Raw genomic sequence first — 23,229 nt, forward strand, 5'->3', positions numbered from 1 at the left:
GGGGGTCAAGATAGTTCCTCTTCACGGAGCTTACCATGGTGAGGCAGGGATCACTTATTGTGAACCTACAAATACGCCATACTGAGCAACTTGGGGGACCAGTCACTACCGTTAGAATTTACATAAAAGGTGTTCCATTTCCACGACCAACAACTGTCACATTATTAGTGAGTACACCCCTAATAGAGTGTGTGTAAGTATCCGACTTCTGTCCAGAAAGTATCCAGCCATATAATATGTAAAATAGAGACATTTGTTGAAGAAGATACAATAAACATTGTACATAGGACAAGAATGCCTTAGTCCCCTTCAAAGTAAGCACCACTGTTCGAAGTGGAACAAAATCCTTTGTTGAAATCACCATCAGCTGCTTCGTTGTTTTTACATGAATCTCATCGACTGTCTGAAATCCCTTCCCTTTCAAAAGGTGATTTTATTTTTGGGAAAAGCCAAAAGTCACAGGGCGCCAAATCTTTCAACAGATTCTCAACCATCGTTGAAACGTTTGTGCCACACTTTTATTTGCGCTGCACTCATTGCACATCCCCGAAAACCTTCTGAATCATTTGAATAGTTTCCGGGGAGGAATATTCAAGCTTAGAGCAATGACTGCATCAAATATTGCATTATTTGCGCAGTACTTTTAAATGTGACAGCCACACAGTACAGATGCTCAACGGCGTCCAGCACCCCCATTAACTAGGATACTGAAGTAGTCATTGTTCACACATGCACATTCCAATCCATTCTCCTTGGTTGCCAGGTAACATCAATGTCGCATAAACTGATCTCGTTATAATAACAATGGCTGGACGATTTCCAGACAGAACTCAAATACAATCTCTCTGGGGAAAAAACACAAACCCTCACACAATACAATCTACAAATATACCAATTTCTCTTCCTGCAGTGAAGATTGACAGGATAGATTATTATAAATAAGCAGACATTTTGTTTTCCTACACCACTACTGCTTGTAATATCACTTTTGTATTAAATAAAAATGGCCTGGTACCGTTAGCCTTAACTTTGGCAATTTTTTTTCCAAGATGCAGAGTATTTTTGAACACACACAAGCATGGCAATCAGAAGAACATCCCAAATGTATAAAAAACATTTACCAAGGGAACACATGAGGGTCAGTATTGAGTGATAGACCGATAATCATAAGGTCCATCTTAGAGCGCACTGGCTCTGGAAGGTGCAAGAATAGAGTGACTGGCAGAAAGGAAGTGCACAGAGCTCCCCCCTATCAGTCACTCATTGTAACATGCTTAAGCCAAGCTGAACTGACAGAGAACACTTCCCATCAGTGCCACTGGGTACATGAAACGCTGCGCTAGGCCACGCTACAAGAGAGATAATGAGGCACACCAAGGAGAGGACCACTGAGGACACACACACACACACTAAAGGACAGGGAGGGAAGGTGAATGGAAAGGAACACTAAGGGACAGGAACACTAAGGGACAGGGAAAGGAGGGGAGGGAGGGAAGGGAGAGGAACACCAAATATTCTTGAAAGAAAAAAAAATCTGACTGGCATGAATATTTAGTACATTTACCACTTAAAAAAAATAAAGAAAGAAAAGATTTTCTAAAAAAATATATTTTAACATAAAATTTGTTCAGTAAACAATCATTTGTGTAGAAAGTTTTTTTTTTTTAAACGACTAAAAAAAAAAAACCAATATCGGTCGATCTCTAGTCAGTATGAGTAACGGAAAGTAGAACTTTGTACGGTCACTAATACAAAGGGTACAAATACAGAAAGAAAAGTCCTGCGCTCACTCCCATCACTGGGCGGCTGCAATAACTACAGTACACATCAGCCCCAATATATAGTAAAAACCAAAGAAAAACAAGTTACCTGCGCTCTCTCCTTAATCCCGATGTATTTTTAAACAAATTGATTTTTTTTAGTTACCTCCAATGGCCATGAGAGGATGAGCCCACCTGCCAACGTCAAGGCAGACCCCCCCCTAGGTGGGTCCTAACTCTAACCATTCACCTTGCTTCCTTGAGCCTCTGGCAAAAATCTCTAATGAGACAGAAAGGGGTATTTTTTATATACACCCCTATACATTATTAACCCTTAATAGGGAACACATGGGATATTACTCAGCCTTGTTACAATGCAGCCGCTAACTTGTTTTTTACTATATATTGGGGCTGATGTGTACTGTAGTCATTGCAGCCGCCCAGTGATGGGAGTGAGCGCAGGACTTTTCTTTCTGCATTTGTATCCATTTTTTGTAATACTCAGCCTTGTTACAATGCAGCCGCCCATCCCATGTGTTCCCTATTAAGGGTTAATAATGTATAGGGGTGTATATAAAGAATACCCCTTTCTGTCTCAGTAGAGATTTTTGCCAGAGGCTCAAGGAAGCAAGATGAATGGTTAGAGTTAGGACCCACCTAGGGGGGGTCTGCCTTGATGTTGGCAGGTGGGCTCATCCTCTCATTAGAGGTAACTAAAAAACCTCCATTTGTTTAAAAATACATAGGGATTAAGGAGAGAGCGCAGGTAACTTGTTTTTCTTTGTTTTTTTTTTATTTTTATTTTATTTTATATTTTTGCCGTGCAAAAAAAAAATCAAAACATACAATTTCGAGGTACCCCAACTGCAATCCTCAAAACAAGCATCACATGGTACACTTGGGGTATTAAGTTAGACATGCACAATTTTATGATATTAGGGATAAACATGAGTATAACAATTATGCTAAGCCTATTAGGAGAAGGAGCGTATATGCAACTTGCAATAGTAGTTAAAGGACCACTCTAGTGCCAGGAAAGCACACTCTTTTTCCTGGCACTAGAGTGCCCTGAGGGTGCCCCCACCCTCAGGGACCCCCTCCCGCCCGGCTCTGGAAAGGAGAAAAGGGTTAAATCTTACCTTTTTCCAGCGCTGGGCGGAGAGCTCTCCTCCTCCTCTCCGCCTCCGTTCCTCCCCGTCGGCTGAATGCGCACGCGCGGCAAGAGCTGCGCGCGCATTCAGCCGGTCACATAGGAAAGCATTCATAATGCTTTCCTATGGACGCTTGCGTGCTCTCACTGTGATTTTCACAGTGAGAATCACGCAAGCGCCTCTAGCGGCTGTCAGTGAGACAGCCACTAGAGGAAAAAGGGGAAGGCTTAACTAATTGATAAACATAGCAGTTTCTCTGAAACTGCTATGTTTATAAAAAAATTAGTTAACCATAGCTGGACCTGGCACCCAGACCACTTCATTAAGCTGAAGTGGCCTGGGTGCCTAGAGTGGTCCTTTAAGCTTGGGTTTGGAAAAGCATTATCGTGAGTTTGCACTCTGTGTTAGGCATAAACAAGTGTGGTATGCACAGGCTGAATGTGTGTGGTTATGGATCATATTGCTATAGCTTAGCCGATAAGACAATACTTCAATACGGTTGAGGCCAACATGTGTTTCGCTATCTACCCCTGATGTATGCAGGTGTGTCTCACCGCAAAATATTAGGTGTGTTGTGACTAAGGGTAGAGCATGGCGGTATTATTAGCAGTGTGTTTTAAGTCTCAGAGGCAATAGGAGGTATGAGGGATTGGGCGGATTTCTTATCTGTGGTGGTAAGTGTCCCAGTCAGCCAACTCCTGCCTGTGGTATGTTACAGTCCCGTTTAGGAGCCTCTGCCGCTTTTCCACTGCTTGGGTACAGGCCAGGTAGGTGAGCTCGATCAGTAGGGCAATTTGAAGCAGCAGCCTGTTGTGGCCCAGGGGCCTTGCTTGCATGCAGTCGTTGGTCGTAGTAGACCCCCGGTCCTCTTATCTGGTACGGGTGTTGGTACTTGTTGGGGGTCCTATGGCGTTGTGGTGGTGGGTGGTCCCCTCTGCCCCGGGACTGTGTTGGAGCTAGCGCCCTCTTGCCACTGACCTAGGATCCGTTGTGGCCCATGGTCGTCCCTGTCGGGAAATGGCAGTGAGTTGCATAACGTTGCATGGGTCTTCGGGTGGCATCTTTCCGCCGGTGTGGTCGACGCTTGCAGGGTATGCCCCTGGTTGCTTTTTCTTTGGTTTTTACTAATACAAAAGGGACTGACCATGTGAAATTTTTAAGTGGGCACAACATTTGTTTTTACAATGTTCTCATATTTGCTTAGTTTAATAAAATCCCCTTTCTTACAGGATATCAAGAACCCCCTGTGTACTCTGAAGACTGCTGTATGGGACCATTTGAATCACCCAGATATGAGTTTCACTTGGCTTGCGTTTTGTATAACAAAACACACGAACTGTACAGAGACAAGTTTGTCCCAACTATGCTGCATGTGGCGGCTATAAAGATAGCCGTTTGAGCATGTTACCAAAGGAGTAATCAAATCAAGGACAATTAGAATTAATCAATCCCACTGCTGCCAACTCCCATAATATCACAAAGAGGGCAAATGAAGAAGCCCCATTTTTATTATGTAAACCTGGCCTCATCCAAGTTTGTTATTAAATTAAGAACTGAAGCAGTACACTATTTTCCCCATGCACACACACAAAAGAGCACACTGTTGTCTTTTCTCCGTTTACTGGTGGAATTACAGTTTTCCTTGTACAAAAAAGCAAAAAACAAACCTAAAGAATAATTATAAAAAAAAAAAAAAAAAAAACTGGGAAAATGAGCTAGGTTTAAGAGAGCCGACAAACTGGAAAGGGGTAGGGTTGGGGAGAGGAAAATATATATTAAAAATAAAGGAGATGGGAAGAATGTAAGGAAACAAGATGTTAAAGAGGAAAAAAAAAAGTGTCCTTGATGCTGCTGTGTGGACAGTTTGTAATGTATAAATTTCAAAAGGATCGGTCTTGCTGTTCCCTCTCCCTCTGTCTTCCAACACAATTGAATGATTGGTATATACTGGCTGAACAGCACCGGTAGTTGAAAGGTTGCAGGGCAAACTCTCTGGATTAGGACGACTCTAGGATTCCCTCAGTCCTCCAGCACTATAGGCTCACTTGTACTGGCAGGATGCGCTGCACTGAGGGTGGGATGATGAACGGGCCGTGGCGTTGGCAACGGTATCTTAAGTTTAAGGGGTTGATTGGGACGCCGAGCAGCTCTACGCATCTCCATGTGTGACAAAGATTTCCTTAAACATCTGTGGACATAGAACAATAAAGTACTAAGAAAGTGAGCTATCTAGAAACATGTATTAAATGTTGGGGATATGCAGTAATGCCTAAGAGGTAATGCCTTAAGTCTTCCTTAATTTATCACCCCTGGGAACAAAGTGAATGAAGGGATAAGAATTGTGGACACCCAGAAAAAAATGACAGTGACATGTTAACAGTAGGGGGGGGGGGGAGGGTATTAGATTAGAATAAGCTATACAGAAAGGCTCATGTGTATGATTAACAGAGGGTACTTACATAGACAGAAACTTTATCAGACAGTTCCCCAAGGGGTGCAAACTCAGACTTACTGAGAATGAAATACTGCCATCAATTTATCTAAAAAAGTCATAGGGGAGATTCTGTTACCTTGTGTCTTTAGTAGCCACAAACACTACAGGATTAGGGGCATCGGCAAGGTTGAGTTTCTGCCTCTTGACAGTGGGCTGAGTGCTGGATCGGACACCCGAGGAGAAGGATCGGCCATTTGCTGAGAATGGAGGGACCACCCCCACCCCAGACACCTAAAGACAGAGGTGTTTATTGTAAGTTTGGTGGTGTATTCAGGGGAATTAATGATACTGGACTTCTCAGTAGTATCATGTCACTCACTGCATCATATGTTCTCTTGGAGGGTAGCACACTAAGACCTCTGCTTTGTGTCAGCTGGTTTCGATTTATTGGAGTCTTTGTTCCTCGTGGGGTTTTCGGTTTCAGAGGAGCCTGGGCAGCTGGGGGAAGACGGTGTAATCAAAAAAGAAAATGAGAAGTAGGAAACAGTAGGAAGAGACATCATATAAACTTTCACATTTATGTTTCTTACCTAATTCTTTTACGATTGCAGCCAAGGGAGGACGCACCAGAGGCAAAATTTTCAAGGGTGTTTTAGACGCTTTTGGAAGTCGAATAGAACCTAAAGGAAGATAAAAGCATGTACATTTTTGGAAAAAGAGAAAGCCACTATAGAGTGGGACACAGGCTTATTTTAAGGCTGCTTACATTCTGCTTTGATCGAATTAGAATTGATAGGTGCATAGGGTCGACGAGCAGCTCTTCTTGGCTGCAGAATATCTCTGCACATCCGCCGAGCAATGCGAGTCAGTTTGGTCGTTTGGAGAAGGAAAGTCTGACGGTTCTTAGCCAGTAGTTTAGCGCGGTTGGCGCTGGTGGTATAAGGGGATATACTCTGACTTGAGAGATGACCTCGTGAATGTGATTCCTGAAATGACAAAATGACAATCAATACCATAGATCTAAAAGGAATGCATACCTGAGATTTTTTATGGGGAATACACTTACCCCAACATTCCGTGCTGCACCCTCAAGTTGAGTTGGAGTTTTAAGCCCTCCATACTTTTTCCAGTAGATCCAGCATGAAGCACAAAGGCGACATTGCATGTTAGGTGGACCCCAGGCATACCACTGAGCAGAGACGGTTGCTAAAGAGAAAAGGGATTGAAAAATGCATATAATTATCTTTACTAAAGAGATTCTAAAAATAGAAGAATTAGGGAAAATGTATTATGTCAGATGAGCAATGAAAAGATAAGCATACTCAAGAATTATAGGAGCACATAACATATTGAGGAAACTTACTGTGGCAGCTCTCACAGGTCAGCCCTTTCTGAAAGCCAGCACCATTAAGTCCAGGTTTAGATCCAACAGAAATAATCTGATTGGGGTTAGGTTTGGTGCTGTGGAGAAAGCATTAAAAAAAATAATAATAAAAAAAAACAAAAACAAGGTGTATGTAAATACACAATTCATGCTTCCTGCGCTGATGTAACAATAGCAGAGACTAGAAATGGTGTGAGACACATGGATCAAACTGGAAAAGACTGCCAAAGATTTGCATATTGTGGGTTTAAACAAGCACACACCTGGCTTGTTTGACGTCAGAAGTCTATGCTGATGAAGCAACGGGTGCATCTTTATAGCAAGAATTTAGACCATGCATGCACGTTTTAAAATTACTATCAAATTATACAGCCGATTCCACAAATCTAAATTGGTTCTATCTAGCATTATTAGAAGCACAACATAGTTGGACACTTACTATGTAGGTATATAGACTTGTTTCAATTTGCTATCAGCCTCTGCTGCCTTCAGTCGTTTCTACAAGAAAGCAAGAGTAATGGTTAAAAAAAAAAATTTTTTTTTTTTTTACACATTAAGTGCATTTCCACACTTGTTGGATTTCTAGACAAATCAAACGCTCACCTGCTGGATATATCTGTCTGTGGTTTTCCACATGTAGTAAAACTGTACAATGCTTGCGAGTGACTTCCAGGGGAGCTTGGTGAGAGAAAAAAAAAAAAAAAAGTTACACAGTAGTTCATTATTTTTTTACATTATACATGCCATATATCTGTGACTCACAAAGTCTTGCCGGATGTCATTGAAGTCCTTGCCATATTTCTCAAGGGCCTCCTCAAATAGCATAGCTTCTGATGCTGACCATTCTTCCATCTCGTCCCGGCACAGAACTGGGCCACCTTGAGGAACCAGTGTAGACATTGCACGGGCCAAATCGTATCCGTTCCTTTGTAGTGTGTCCATTGCATGAAACTAGAGGAATCAGGACAAAGTTAGAAAATTCTAATACTTATCTCCTTTGCATGAAACAGGTATGTCCAACTTTGTGTTAACCCACTTATACATCACAGTAGTATCCAGGCTCTGCACATTATGGTAAGGAAGGAAATGGAGGGAAAAGGGGTAAAATCAGGGAACAAAAGCTTACACACGAGCCTTGTAGAAGAGTATGGAGAGCTAGGCTTGTTTTTGTGACAGTATAACCAAGTGTGGGCCATTTATCAATTAAACTTGTGTCTGGTTTCCATGATCAAACGGTCAGTACGTATTTTCACATCCTTCATGCCTTGGGTACCAACATAATCCATATTATTTAGGACAATCCAACTATTTTAGGATAAGTCACTGACCGAGTCCTGGGAAAAAAAATGTCTGCTTGGCTTTGGAAAAGTAATAGATTGGTGGCACCTGGTTATTTTAGCAAAGCAATACATGCTACCGTAACCATGTCACTTGCTGCATAGTGGCAAGAATAAGATAATTTGTAATGCCTGTTATGCATGTGTATGTAGGGTAATTGTGCCATTTGTGTGTGGTGGGGCAAACAGTGCTGTTGTGTGTAAATGGGCTGTTTGTGGTATTGTTTTGTAGTGAGGGCTGTCCATTCTGTATATGAGCTGCTTGTAGTATTGTTTATGTCGGCTGCCTTTGTGTTATGTTTGTGTGTATGCTGATGTTAATTGTACTTCGTTGCTTGTAGTACTTATGTGTCATGTAGGCGGTCTCTTGTATTGTGTGGGGGGGGGGGCTGCATAAGTGCTGTTGTAGTGTTGTGTGGGAAGTGTGTTTGCAGGGGTGTTGTGGAGGTCTTTATGCAAAAAATATTACTTTAATAAAAAATAAAAAAAATACACACACACATAGTTGCCTGATGGATGTTTGGAAATGATGGTTGGCACATTCTGTAGGGGCAGACCACTTGTGCCTGTCACCACTCTGGCACTGACATGGTAAGCTGTAGCAATGGTACGAATCCCTGAGAAGCGCTAGAATGCAAGGGAGAGTTGCCTGCGGTATCTACACCAGCTGCAGTAAAAACCACTGGGTCATTTCCTGCATGCTCAAAAAAGGGGTGTCTCTGGGCTGGCTGGGGAGATCATTTTGCCTCTCCAAATGGCCAACATTTGGATCCATTTGGGTCTCGCAGTTTTGCATTCCATAAGTTTTAAACAAAGTCCCCTACTAAACATGCGCACACATCATTGCAGACCATGAGCACATTAACATATTAATGTAAACTGCCAGATTAACAACACTCAAACATTTACAATTTTACACTTGCAAGACAAAAACTGCTTTGAAAGCCAAACATGAATTGTGGACAGTGAAGGTCTCATAAGAAGAAAAGCTTCATCTTCATGCTCACCAGTGTGATGTCACGGGATGCAGCAGCTGCGCTCATATGTAAACTTGGTTGTCTGATAGAACTGCTACAGTCTAAAGCTCTTGCAAATGTTCCAACCGCTCTGAAGAAACAGAAGGAAGGAGATCATAAGGAAAAGAAGTATATTATACATTTGTATTTTTTACCAAGTGAGTATTCCCAACCTCAAGACACAAATTATTACCTGGCCACCACCAAAAATTGATCTATTTGCCTGTCTGTCAGAGGATTCTCTGGATCCCAAACTTTCATTTCCATCTTCTGCTGGTTCCGGTTATCAGACTCGCCTAACAGAAAAGAAACAACCAGGAACAGGTCAAGTAAAGGTATTTTATACCCTGGCCTCAGTATTATCTGGTTATCAGTGCTACTTATCCATGTTAGGCTAAATGGAGATTTCTCTACCAAATGCTGCGCACCTTCTGCAAGCTGGTCTGGAATATCTGCCTGGTACTTTGACCCAACACGAATTTCTCCCTGATCAGCCAACAGTGTTTTTTGCACAGGGTCAAACACAAGCGAGTAGAAGAAGCAGTCCTAAAGAAACAAAAAATACAAACGTGATAATACTCGACACATCTATAATGTACATACCAACAAAGGAAAAGACTGAGGTCAGATTATTAAGATGGCTATATAAAAATAACTTAAGAGGAAGTTTGTGAAATATTTGGGGGGAGGTCTCTACAGGATCGATCACGTACCTCTTTTTCCAGGTACTGGCTTAAGATATCAGTCTCATTTAGAAGAGTCACACTGCACTTCCCGCTATAGCACGAGAAAAACAAAACACATTTACATACAGTATACAAATACAGTTGTACAAGTTGTGAACAAAATGTAAACAAAACTTTTAATTTACGCTATATGTCTGTTCAACCAGAATTCACCTCTTTCATATTAAATGCACGCACACTTATTATAGATCATTTTATTCAGGAGAAACAAATCATCATCTGCATCATATTTCCTATCAAATATTATATACAAAACATAACTTAATATGAATATAAAAAAGGTAAGAAATTAAGATTGTTTTTTTAGTTATGCATGTCATTTTAACTGTGAATGTCATAATACTGTTCGCTTTTACTGCAATAAAATACACATAAATAAATAAGAGTGACTACTACATATGATTTATATGTAATTTTTTTAATTTATTTTTTATAGATATATATTATTTTGTTCTAAGTGTATTTGGATATCAATATATATATATATTAATATCAAAATACAGTTAGAACAAAATTACACATGTATTTTATATATATATATATATATATATATATATATATATATATATATATATATATATAATATAATTCTAAGTGTATTTTATTAAAATACACTTAGAGACAGTGTATGTGCGCATATACACACACACACACACACTCTTAGATCACGTATGTATATTCTGTATATGATCTAAGTATATATAATGTACTTTAACACGTTTTAAACTTCATTCCAGGCAGGCCCTCTACAGCACTGCTTTGGACGGCTATTCCGTCCATGTGATCACGACCTCATAGCGAGCACATGGCCTGGGAGGGCGAGATCAGCCGCAGGGAAACTCCCTGGGATGCCAAGCAAGTCCTCCCCAAAGCAATTGCCGGCTGTGCATCGCCAGAGATCAGGTAAGTACGGCGTGGACGTACTATGCCGTTCGCCAGCTATTAGGACTGGTCCCCAAGGGCGGCATAGTACCCGCCTTCCTCAAGGGGTAAATAAGCTAAAAAAAATAAAAAATCTGATAATAAAACAATGCACAAGTTGGATGTATTTACCGGATGTGTGTTGCAGGCAAGGATTCAAATTGCCTGGAGAGGAAAAGCTCTCTGTGTTTAAGCTGGTGTCTCTGTGGTTCTCCCACCACAGGCTGCTTAGACTCATCCTCAAACTCTCCTGTACAGAGACAGTCAAACATCACAAACAACATGAGCAGCAGAAAAACGACAAAAAAGTACCTAAAGGGACATTTCAGCCCCCTCTCACCCCACAGGAACTTCAGCAAGATTGAAGAGTGCACCCCCTTTTTTATTTTACAAAACATGCATATAACAGCATGCAATCTTCCAATCGAATGCTTTCTATGAGAATCATTGATTGAAGAACCATGTGTGATTCTGCCATAGCAGCAGGAGAACCCTCCAGTGGCTGTCTGGAAATTAAAATATTGTATCTATAAAACAGCAAAGTTTTGATGAACTGGATTGGGTGCCCATAGAGTCCCTTTAAGAGAGCACACCAAAAACTGGATCAGAGCAAACAAATGTAAGTAATAAAATCTTTAATAACTACATACCAATGCATATCCAAACCGTTTACAGTTCAAAAACACAGTGGTGTGAGCAAGACCAGGTAAAGGTAAAGGGACATGCCAAGCACCATAACCACTACATGGAACCCGTAGGCCACTAAATATATAACGTTTTAATAAACTGTGGGGCCATACCCATAGCCTCTTAAAAAAAAAAAAAAAAAAAAAAGCTCTGTCACCTTCTGGGGCCTTTGTTGCACACCAAGTGGTGGTGTAGCAAAATATGCAAAGTTGACGTGTATACATACCTAATCCTGTCTCCCACAGGTGCAGAAGCCCAAGTTAGTGCTGCACTCTTGTACATGTGAGTGAGTACAACACTGACATCTATGGAAGATCGTGTGCGATCCTCAATAAAAATTGTCTCACTATGAGAGAGTCAAGGCCTCACAGCTATAGCTTAACCCCTTAAGGACACATTACATGTGTGACATGTCATGATTCCCTTTTATTCCAGAAGTTTGGTCCTTAATGGGTTAAAACAAAACTATGGCAGTAGCTCCGCCTTTTGTCAAGTGGAGGAAAAATACTTAAACAGCTCATTGTATTTGTTCTGGTGAGTATAATCATTCCCTGCAGGTTTTTTGCAGTAAACACTATCTTTTCAGAGAAAGTGTTTACATTATAGCCTAGTGATAACTCCACTGACCACTCCTCAGATGGATACTAGAGGTGCTTCCTGGAGCAGTACTGCACATTGTGACACTGAACTTTCCCCATAGAGATGCATTGATTCAATTAATCTCTACGAGGAGATGCTGATTGGCCAGGGCTGTGTTTGAATTGTGCTGGCTCTGCCCCGATCTGCCTCTAACAGTCTCAGCCAATCCTATGGAAAAGCATTGCGATTGGCTCAGAGCATCACTTCTGATTACATCAGCTAAGCAGGCAGATCAAGGGCAGAGGCAGCAGCTGCAGAATTGAACAAGAGTAAGATTTGACTATATTTAGGGGGATAAGAGGGTACAGGGAGGCTAGATGGTGGTTTTTAGCACTATAGGACTCAGGAATACAGGTTGTGTTCCTGACCCTATAGCGTTTCTTTAACAGACTGTTAATGAAATTCCAACGGTCTTTATAAGCACTTCAAATTTTCTTTTATAGTTGTGGTTACAGTGCATAGAACGCCCATCTAATTTTTTTATTTTTTTTTTATCGAAAACCAAATAGGCTAAACCAACACACACATTAAGTTTAATACTTACGAGCATTACTATCTGCAAGACTATTCAAACTGCTGGAGATATCTCTGCGACGAAAAAGACAGACCACCTTTGCTTCAACATTGCCGTTGGCTGTCTGCAATTAGATTTAGCCAACTAAGTAAAATCTAGTATGGTCATGCACAATTCTGTGAAAATATTAATCTTATTGGGGTAATTTATAAAGAACAAGTCAGGGAACAAACTTTTAGTGGAGCAATCAGAAAGACATTTAAATGGGGTTCATTGTGACAGCTTTTTTTTTGCGCTTCACAAATCCTCAGTTGTGTGTTGAATCAAGCATTTTTCTTACCTTGTTAAGTTCCTCTATCCTCCTGATCAGATACGGGTTACTGGAAGAATTTTCAAAGTACACATAATCTAAAGAAAATATAAAATCATATAAATACAGTTATCATCAACCTGGAAATGTGACATTTGTATGCAAGTTCACTTGCACAAAGCCTTTTTTATAGAATAAGAAAAACGGATATGCTGATTCTGTACAGCATACACACGGGTTCGTGGCATTTCAATGCTAATGTTAGATAGATTCATACCTGTAAGAACCCCCCCCCCCCCCCCCCAAAAAAAATATACATTCTGTGCATTTCTTTACTTTACAATTACTTTGCATGTAATAGATCAGAATATTCTAGAAGAGTACAGGCATTTCTCACTTTATTAACTTTTTACTAGATGCACTGCCATATTGTCTCAGTGGCAGGCAAGAAGATAGAAGTGGATCAGGAACGCAGTTCCTGAAGATAGAGGTAAGTCTAAAAGACAGGTTTAGACTGTACTGTAGTCTTTCTGCGCTTTCAGGGGCATACCTGCAATATTATTGCACGGTGTACTATTGAGTAGAGGTGTGTGTGACATTATGCCCTGTTTTGGCAGGCAGCATCACTGAGGAGCGAGGCATGGGCTGAAGAGCCCGAAGAAAGGGGATAATGAAGAGAGATTGAGAGCTGTTAAAATAAAAGGAGTAAAAGAAAAAAGTGTTAAAAAAGAGATGCAAACATGAAAGTAAGAGAGGAGAAGGAGGAGTGTTTAAGAGCTGTATAAATAAAAGAGGGAAAAGAAGTGATAAAGGAGAGGGGGGAGCTGATAAAAAAAAGAAAGTGTGTAAGTAGGAGGGCTAGCATGTCTCTTCATTAAAGAACATGATGATTGATAATAATTTGATGAAGATTTCAATATGGTAAGTATCCCTTTAACGTTATTACAACATATGTATTTGCTGGGCTTTTATTTCCTATATGTACTTAATTTAGGTTACCAATGGTAACATTTTTTTGTTCAGGAACAGACCCCATGTTTATTACATTGTGTCTATGGGAAATTCGTTTTCACTTTATGAACTAGGCTTCGGAACCAATTAGTTTGTAAAGTTGGGAACTACCGGTATACAAAAATGTATCAGTGTAGCCAGGCCATCACAATTGCGTATTTTTCAGAGACAACTTGACATAGCAAGCAAATGGACTAAAACTACACAGTGAATATTTCAGAAGTAGATATTTTAAAGGAATTTCCCACACACAAAAAACATTGCCTTTTCAATGACCACTATAATCACCCTGGCCACTTCATCTCAATGGTGGTCTGAGTGAAATGGTCATGTAGGTTTAACCCTGCAATGTTTTTGCAGCAACTGAGTAAAACCTGGTCATATAACTGCAACCCCTTAGGAAAGCAATTATTTTAATGCCTACTATATGGAAATATGATGCACACGCAGCTTTGGCAATGCACATGAAGTCCTCAATGCTTCTCTATGAGGAACATTGGTTTGGACCAGAAATGGAGGTAAACCCAAGCTGAAAAACAGGTCAAAAGAAGTAAAAAGGACTTCCCCCACCCCCCTCCTAACTTTTACGTCAACAGCTTTAGTGTTTCTATAAAAATTCTACAGCTCCTGCACTTGCAGACAGGTGTTCGCAGAGGGGCCGACTGACAAGGAAAAAGCATTATTCAGGTCTAGGCCATATCCAGGGGAAGAGAATCTTAAAAGGATACTAGTCAGCAGAACAACTACAGCTTATTGATTTTGTCCTGGTGAGTAGAATCATTACCTTCAGGCTTTTTGCTGTAAACACTGTCTTTTCAGGGAAAATGCAGTGTTTACATTACAGTCTAGTGATAACTTCAGTGGCCACTCCTCAGATAGCTTTTAGAGATCCTTCCAGGGTCATGGCTGCCTAAAATGCACCCAAACATTCAGTATCTCCTCCCTCTGCATGCAGACACTGAACTTTCCTCACAGAGATGAATTGATTCAATTTATCTCTATGAGGAGATGCTGATTGGCCAGGGCTATGTTTGAATCATGCTGGCTCTGCCCCTGAGTCAGTCTCAGCCAATCCTATGGGGAAGCATTGTGATTGGATCAGGCCACGGCTTCTGATGATGTCAGCAGACTGCTTGTTTTTCTGAGTCTAACAGCATGCAGAGTTACAGCTTCAGGCTTGAATACAGTAAGATTTTGCTATATTTATGGAGGCATTAGGGGCCCAGGGGGCTAGATGGTGGTGTTAACACTATAGGTTTAGGAATACATGTTTGTGTTCCTGACCCTATAGTGATCCTTGGAGTACATCAGATGCATAAATTAAAAAGATCTCAAAGCAAAGCAAAAGATTTCAGCACGCTACTACAAAGTATACAGACAGAATTTTGTGATCATTCTAGTATACACTGCCATGCCCAACAGCATATACAATAAAACATGAAAATATAACACATTCAGAACACATGGTTATGATGATCAATGTAAGGGAATGTGGAACCAAACACCGAATGCACAAACATCTGCACATTAACATAGACCTGTGCATATACACAATCATCACAACCGCACCAATATATCTCTATTTATACATCTACTGGGAGAAGTGTATGAAAACAAAAAGCTGTTCGTCTATGACGTCTAGAAACTTTTAAGCCTAGCTAAAATGTTAGAAATTGTTAAAAAATTAAGTAAAAAGGGACACCCCAGGTTAGAAAGGACTACTATTGTCTAGTGGTAACACAAACAACTCATTAGGATAGTGCTTTTTTTTTTTTCTCATATTTGCAGCTGCAAGATGTAGCGTTGACCAAAACAGGAAATAGGAGGTAAAACAATTATATAAATACAAATTTAAGCAACATCACTTTCAGAATACTCAAAAGGATCATCTGGCAAAGTTTTAAAACCAGTAGTGACTTTGTCAAGTGTGATTGCAGGCCAGTTTAATATTTAGGCACGAGTATGGAATATGAGATAGATAGATGTTTATGACATGGTTTTCATATATTTAAACTTCCAATATTATTTCTACACGATATATAACATGAATAATTTTATTAAAAACTTATGAACTTTATGGAAAATCTCAAATCATTGCAATTCGTGTACCATGAAAACAAGCAAATCAGTAATGCAATTATCGTTCTAAGACAATACTCATGATGCAATTCTCAAATACAAAAGTTATGGTCATCAGTGAGCTTTTAGATGGGAACTGGCGTGTACGTATAACAGAGTGGAAGAAAGCAGCAATGTTAAATCAAAAAGGGGAAACCCACCGAGAAACTATATCAAACAGTACCAGCAAAATATTTAAAGCTTTGATCCCTGTGCAATAACACAAGCATGTAAAGGTGCATCAGGCCCCTGTCCTTGTCTTGGGAGGAGTCTCACTTGTGTTTATTGTAACATGAGTTATAGAGCATGCTTAAAGTGGCAATGTCACGCCGAACTTACCTTTCCCCGATCGATTACTCTACTCTCCCTCGGTCAGGATCAGTTCTTCAATTCTTCCTGTCTGCTCTAAGTTTCTTATTTTTTTTTGTTTTTTTTTTTTTTTAAACAGACAAAGTAGGGACTATTTTGTCTCATGGAGGTTTCCTAAGCCTGACCATCTCTGACTAGCGGAGGAGCAAAGTGTGCTCCGTTTCCTGTGGTCAGAGAAATTTTCCCACAATTCTTACCTTTCCTCTGTGATCTCGTGATGCTCCCTGTCAGTATTCCCGAACGTCCTGTCATTTAGCAAAATAGATCCCCCCCCCCCATTTAGGGCCCCAACCTGCTGCTCATGGGTGGGGGAGAACAATAGGTCCCCTCCCCATTTTCATTTAGGGTCCCCACCCACCGCTCATGAGTGGGGGCCGGAGGGATGACGCTAGGACCCCCCTTCAGTTTAATAGCCCCCACTGGCGCAGCACGGGTGGGGGGACACTAAGGGACACTGGCTGCTCACTGTTTAGTAGACACGCCCATTTTAATCTCCCTTATGCTAACATGGGGGTCATATTGACCCCCGTAGAGTGAGGGAGGACATCGGGGGCTTAGGAAGTGGCAGGGAGCACTGCTCCCTACCGCTATGTTTACATATTACAAGGAGAAAGCTTGTAAGCTCCCTCCTTGTAATAGACCAAACGAACGAAAAGGTCTTCGTTCATTTGTTTGACATTTCTATTATTTCTATCTAATATGGGCAGATGACATGTCACACATGGCCCTCATCTACCCACACAAAGATGGCGGCGCCAAGACCTAGGTCTGGGCAGAAAATAAAAAAAATAGGTAATATGGGGGATTATGGGCATTTGGGAGTGACTAGGGGGACAATTAGATGTAGTAGAGTCAGGAGGTGGGTTAAAAAAACCAAACCAGGATTCGGCCATGACAGTGCCACTTTAAATGGAGGTTAAATGTGAGGCAGGATCTTGAGGACTAGAAGTAGTAGTCCTAAGCAGTGGGCCAAGAGAGAGACAGTTCCCCTTGGGCGGGGGCGGGGGACGACTTGCTGTACTTTAATTTCAAGCACAAGACTTTTATATATAAACACTATTTTTTGTGTAAAAAAAAAAAATACTTTCAATGTGCAGGACTACTCTGCTGTACATACTTTTTCACAAAAATATCCATTTAAACTTTTTTCCCATGGCTTCAAAATTTCCCAACTTTATACTTACTCAAAAAAATAAAAAAAACACGTCTGAGTATATCCTGAAATCCCATGCCCAGCAGTGTTGGGGATTTAGATGGCATAAATTTGCCCCAAAGGGCACATGCTACAGACGTAAGTTACAAAGGGGGATCATAACTCTGTGTTTTACTTTAGTGACTTGTAAACCAGTCATCTAAGTTGATCTTAACTGAGAGAAGCAAAATACATGACTAGTTATTAACTAAAGTGTCATGAAATTAAAAAGGGATAATATAGTGCCAGGAGTACAAAGCTGTATTCCTGGCACTATAGCTACCTCTGCCTCCCCTGCCGCAATTACCTCACCCCAGCACTTATGCAGCTCGGCACTGGGTTACGACAGACCAAAAGTTCTGTAAAATTATAGAAGCGCCAATAGAGGCAGTGTTAATACAGCAATGTAAACATTGTAGTTTCTCTAAAATTGCAGTGCAACACTAAATGCAATAGGGACACTGTACCCAGACCACTTCAATGAGCTGAAGTGGTCTAGGTGCCTAGTGTCCCTTTAAGGTGAAAATGTCACTGGAAGTGAATTACACCGAGGAATAAAACATTAACCTTTTTTTTTTCCTTGTGATGCCCACATTTCTTTTACAGTTATATTAAAGTGCCACTAAAGTCACCTAGACCATTTCAAATCAATGAAGTGGTCTGAGTGCAGTGGTCCAGTCATTCTAAAGCTGCAATGTAACCAACTAGAATGTTTCCAGACAGCCATTATAGGCACTTCCTCTTCCAGAACCAAGTGAAATTGATAGCAGCATTTGAATGGATTGTGGCAGTTCCAATCCAGTGTTTCTCTTTAAGAAGCAGTGGATTTGAGGAAATCGTAGGTGATGCAAGCTTGGATGCAGACATCAGAGGAGGAGGAGCTGGAGGCTAGAACAGAGGGTTCCCAGCTCTGGAAACAAGGCAAATAAACTAACAAATTTTACACACCAAAAATGGGGTGGAAATGGAACAATAGGATACCTTTAAAGAATTATCTTGTGACAAACTATATTTCACAGTCAGGACATACAATGCAAATGATGAGAAGAAAAAAACAAAACAAAAAAAAAAAAAAAAACTGTTTTGGCTTTTCCTCTTCCACTACATTCCTTAGCCAGGATGAAAGGCCCAGCTCCAGGATATAAGTAAATACAGCAGTGCGAATTTCTACATTTAAATTTATTTTCAGACCAAAATAAATAAATCCCAAAACAAGCTACGGATAGCAGTTGCCATGATCCACAAATCAGCAACTCCTCACAGAGATGCATTAGCTCACAGCATATCTATGGAGAACATTTGACCCTGCAGAGATTGCAGGACTACAACAGGAAACTACTTTAGTGGCATTTTTTACTACACGGAAACCAACAGTGTGTTTAGTGACAAATGTAAACACTACTTTTTCTCAGAATTGTCAGACAGCAGGAACAGACTTTTTTTTGCAACTAAACCACTACATTAAAAGGAACACTATGGGGTCAGGAACACAAACATGTATTACTGACCCTACAGTGTTAAAAACACCATCTAGCCCCCTCTTGCCCTCCCTAATTATAGCAAAATGTTACCTTTATTGCAGTCTGCTGCTGCCTCTGCCCATGATATGCCTGCTTGGCTGACATCATCAGAAGTGATGTTCTGAGCCAATCACAATGCCTTCACATTGGATTGGCTGAGCTTGTCAAAGAGGCAGTGCCAGAACAAGCCAAACACAGACCTGGCCAATCAGCATCTCCTCAGAGATGCATTAAATCAATGCATCTCTATGAGGAAAGTTCAGAGGGTGTGCAGCACTGCCACAGAAAGCACCTCTATCAGCTGAGGAGTGGCCAGTGGAGTTATCCTTAGGCTGTAATGTAAACACTGCCTTTTCTCTGAAAAGAGTGTTTGCTGCAAAATGCCTGAAGGGAATGATTATAATCACCAGAACAAATACAATAAGTTATAGTGGTTCTGGTGAGTATAGTGTCCCTTTAAGCTTTAGATATTCTGGTGCTTACAGTGTCCTAGTCCTGGGAAGTGGCAGTTCCTCTTTAAAGGTACACTGAAGTGGTCTGTCCCTTTTGCACATAGTGCAGTGTTTTCATTGCAGCACTAAGTCCGCCTCCAGTGGCTGTCATGCTTGCAGCTGTGAGGTTTAGGTAAGTACAACTCACCTTCCACCGCAGCCAGTGGACACCCAGCTGAGCAGTCAACATTGGGGTGTATACAAAATATGCAAAGACACGAGGCGGTGATGGCTGCTTTAAAAACTAGATGGTTAGAAATGTCTACATAGTGAAACGATCATATCTAATCAAAGTGTGCAACGTCAAAAATACTGGGAAAAAATAAAGGGATACTCAAAGCAAAGCATTTTTACATTTAGTTTAAAAGAGAAATTGGCAAGCCTTTACACAGATTTAATTTGCCTTCTTTGCACAGCAAGATGTGGGGTCTTATGTAAGGAACTGTATTTTTGACTTTGTGAATGTCTACTGGTCACAGTGAATGACAAATTACTGTAAGGCTTGGATTTTTCTTTATAACTGCAATTAGTAAGGGTAAATATATTACCTGTGTAAGGAAAATGGATTCAGAATGATTTGAATAATAACTTCAATTTCATAAAAACAATGGTTAAAAACGAATACACATGCGACATACAGTATCACAATGATAACTGGCATGCATTTGTTGCTTTTTGAAAACCTTTGATGTCTAAGCCCACAAGTTACTATTGTTAACATTACCATGAAGGCAATGTTAGTACAAGCCCCATGACTACATGCTGTAAAGTAATTTTCTTACACTATAACAGGGTTAATCACTAAGACGAGAATTGTTCAGAAACCAAAGTAAAACTAATATTGGAGACGTATTAATATTAGATACGCTGATCACTAAATTGATTGCAGAGCAACAATATTTCTCAAATTTATTTATGAAATACATTGCCTGTAATGTGAAATTAATGCCAGTGAGGTATACGGAATACTGCATAAATACAGCAAATAAATAGGGCTCATCATCTGTTTGGAGCAGGTACTCCTCCTGTCCACTTGGAGCCATGACACAATAGCCTTTGACTGCAAAAATCACTACCTTCAAAAGAGCATATTTAAATAGTGACTCCAGGCACCATGACCACTTCAGTGTTTTGACGTGGGTCGAGTGTCTGGAGTCAGGATTTGCAGCGGTCTCTCTGAAAATATGTATGAATTAAGTTTAACCCTTTTGTTGCCGGAGACTAACTCCAGCAGAATCAACAGTGCATCATTAGCTAGCCCGGATCAAGAGTTACAGCCCGGTTAAAGTAAATTTTGTGCATTTTTCACGCTCATTCAAACCATGAGCATTAGAAGCAGCTCTACAGAAGCTGGATGTTGCAGTTCTGCACTAACAAAAGACCCAGCAGGGTTTTCCCCCATCACTGGGAGGCCAGAGTACTCCTACCATCATAACCGCGCGGTGTAATTTGCTGCCATTTTATAAATAATAACCACTACAGTGAGCAGCAATGCTTTTGATGGCTGGAGAATCTCACCAATACAAGCTCTTGAACCCCCTGATTCCTAGCCTTAGCCATTTGAGTTTGTAGATGCTCTTGTTGGCCTTTTCGTTCATCCATGCCCAAACTCTAATGGGTATAGATTTTTATTTTCCCTTCAGACCCAACTAATATAGAATACATTTAAAGGGACGCTATAGTCACCCAGACCACTTCAGCTCAATGAAGTGGTCTGGGTGCCTGGTCCCTCGGGTTTTAACCCTTCACATGTAAACATAACAATTTCAGAGAAACTGCTATGTTTACATTTGGGGTTAATCCAACCTCTAGTGGCTGTCTTCCGGACAGCCACTAGAGGCGCATCTGCGACGCCGGAGGCGAATTTCACCTACATTGCGCAGAGCGTCCATAGGAAAACATTGAGAAATGGTTTCCTATGGACACGAGGCACGTCCCGCGCATGCGCATTCGGCTCCACTGACAGACTGGGTAGCTTGCGTCGGCGGGGGAGGAGAGGTCACCAGCGCCGAGGGAGCCCGGCGCTGGAATAAGGTAAGCTGCTGAAGGGGTTTTAACTCCTTCAGCGCCACAGGAGGGGGACCCTGAGGGTGGGGGCACCCTTAGGTCACTACAGCGGTTTTCCTGACACTATAGTGATCCTTTTATTTATATATATATATATATATATATATATATATTACACACACACACACACACAACCCTTATATAAGGAGTATTTTGTGTATATATAACCTAAATTATGCATGAGATAATTATTAATCTGAAGACTTCCATGGAGTGATATTTCCCTGCTCACACGTGCATTAAGGGAGCTCTGATGGCTGGGTATTGCTCCCACACTCAGAGATGGGAATCCCAGAGGGAAACGTTAAATGGCTGCCGTCTGTAAGGAGTGCTTCACATTCACCGACCGTGTGGATTATAAACGGGGGCCACCACAGAGCCCACCGCATCACTACAGCACTCAGAGTATGAGCAGGACATTTAAAACGCAATAAAGATCTCACTCACCTCCCACCCGGTACATATTGGCCGCCATCTTGCCCTCTCCCGCGCACAATAACTCGGGGCGCCGCGCGCGTTTCCGGAGCCCGGGAGGGGGGAAAGAAAAGGGCTTACTTCCGGTTGGAAGAGGACAACTTCCGGTGAGGACAAGGGAGGAAAAAAAGAAAGGGGGTGTGTCCAACAATTACTTCCGGTGGGTAAATCGATACTATCCACTCCCCCTGCCGTTACCCGAGTGTGTGTAATCAGAGAGCCGGAAATAGCCGAACACAGCCGAAGGTAGCCGCATGATTGACGGTTTTGTGACCAATAAGAATACGGGTTTCAATGGGGGAGGAGTTACTCGCTAAAGTATGGTTGCAAATAGAATTAAGAGTATCAGAATTAAAGGGACAGCATAGGTACCTGTTCCCTACAATGTAAAACATTTGAGGCAGTCTCTAGTGGCTGTTTACCAGACAGCCATTGGAGTCGCTTTCTGAATTTTCAGTGAGTTTAATTCTGTAAAACATCGTTTTGACGTCCTCAGATTTTGCATGAGGACGTCCAGCGTCTTCAAAATTCCCAAAGGAAATCACAGATTTAATGTTATTCTAATGTGCACGACGCTTGTGCACTAGGTTCCACTATCGTTGTTACGTCGCTGTAGGAGGAGTTAGAAATAGAGTTTTGTATTCCTAACTCTATATGGTTCCTTTAAGACTAAAATAGTTGACATTTTGTCTACATTAGCCTTACAGGGTTATTAGTATTATTGCCATTTATATAGCGCCAACGGATTCATGAGAGGGGGGATTTAACTATAAACAATATAGGACAATTACAAGAAAACTTACAGGAACGATAGGTTGAAAAGGACCCTGCTCAAACAAGCTTACAGTTTATAGGAGGTGGGGTATAAAACACATTAGGACAGGAAATAGCAATCAAAAAAGGTGGAAGTGGGAACGGACGCCAGCAACGGGAGCTCCGAGCTTAACACGGAGGAAAAGCCTAAAACAACCCCCCCCCCTCTGTACCCCAACTGGCAAGCAAACACCCCAAGACCTCATGGGGAGAAAGGGGAAGAAATCGATGCCACACAAATCCACCCCGGGACTTACGATACGGGAGATGTGGAG

The 23,229-nt window shown here is 41.2% G+C and overlaps 2 protein-coding genes across 3 annotated transcripts in view; one reads left to right on the forward strand and one right to left on the reverse strand.

Annotated features, from left to right (window-relative positions):
* The window catches only part of LOC134579090 (putative nuclease HARBI1), a 48,801-nt gene extending 44,332 nt beyond the window's left edge, over positions 1 to 4,469 (forward strand). The window contains exon 4 of the mRNA XM_063438253.1: positions 4,141 to 4,469. The gene's annotated coding sequence lies outside the window, so the exon portion shown is untranslated. The remainder of the gene's footprint in view (positions 1 to 4,140) is intronic.
* A 45-nt stretch (positions 4,470 to 4,514) lies between these two features.
* Positions 4,515 to 22,234, reverse strand: MTA2 (metastasis associated 1 family member 2). Of its 2 annotated transcripts, XM_063438251.1 has the most exons (18): positions 22,115 to 22,234; positions 12,930 to 12,997; positions 12,620 to 12,713; positions 10,882 to 10,999; positions 9,796 to 9,859; positions 9,511 to 9,628; positions 9,276 to 9,378; positions 9,074 to 9,173; positions 7,492 to 7,680; positions 7,333 to 7,407; positions 7,169 to 7,227; positions 6,709 to 6,806; positions 6,412 to 6,551; positions 6,112 to 6,331; positions 5,936 to 6,025; positions 5,725 to 5,843; positions 5,482 to 5,636; positions 4,515 to 5,099 (listed from the first exon to the last, which is right to left on the reverse strand). In XM_063438251.1, the coding sequence occupies exons 1-18, from the start codon at positions 22,140 to 22,142 to the stop codon at positions 4,931 to 4,933; spliced, it is 2,007 nt and encodes a 668-aa protein (XP_063294321.1). In that variant the 5' UTR covers positions 22,143 to 22,234; the 3' UTR covers positions 4,515 to 4,930. The 2 variants fall into 2 exon arrangements, with proteins under 2 accessions (XP_063294321.1, XP_063294322.1); XM_063438252.1 differs by lacking the exon at positions 5,482 to 5,636 and having other exon boundaries at positions 4,967 to 5,099.
* Positions 22,235 to 23,229: the final 995 nt, after the last annotated feature.

The sequence above is a fragment of the Pelobates fuscus genome, chromosome 12 (genome assembly GCF_036172605.1).
Source record: "Pelobates fuscus isolate aPelFus1 chromosome 12, aPelFus1.pri, whole genome shotgun sequence".
NCBI classification, from domain to species: domain Eukaryota; kingdom Metazoa; phylum Chordata; class Amphibia; order Anura; family Pelobatidae; genus Pelobates; species Pelobates fuscus.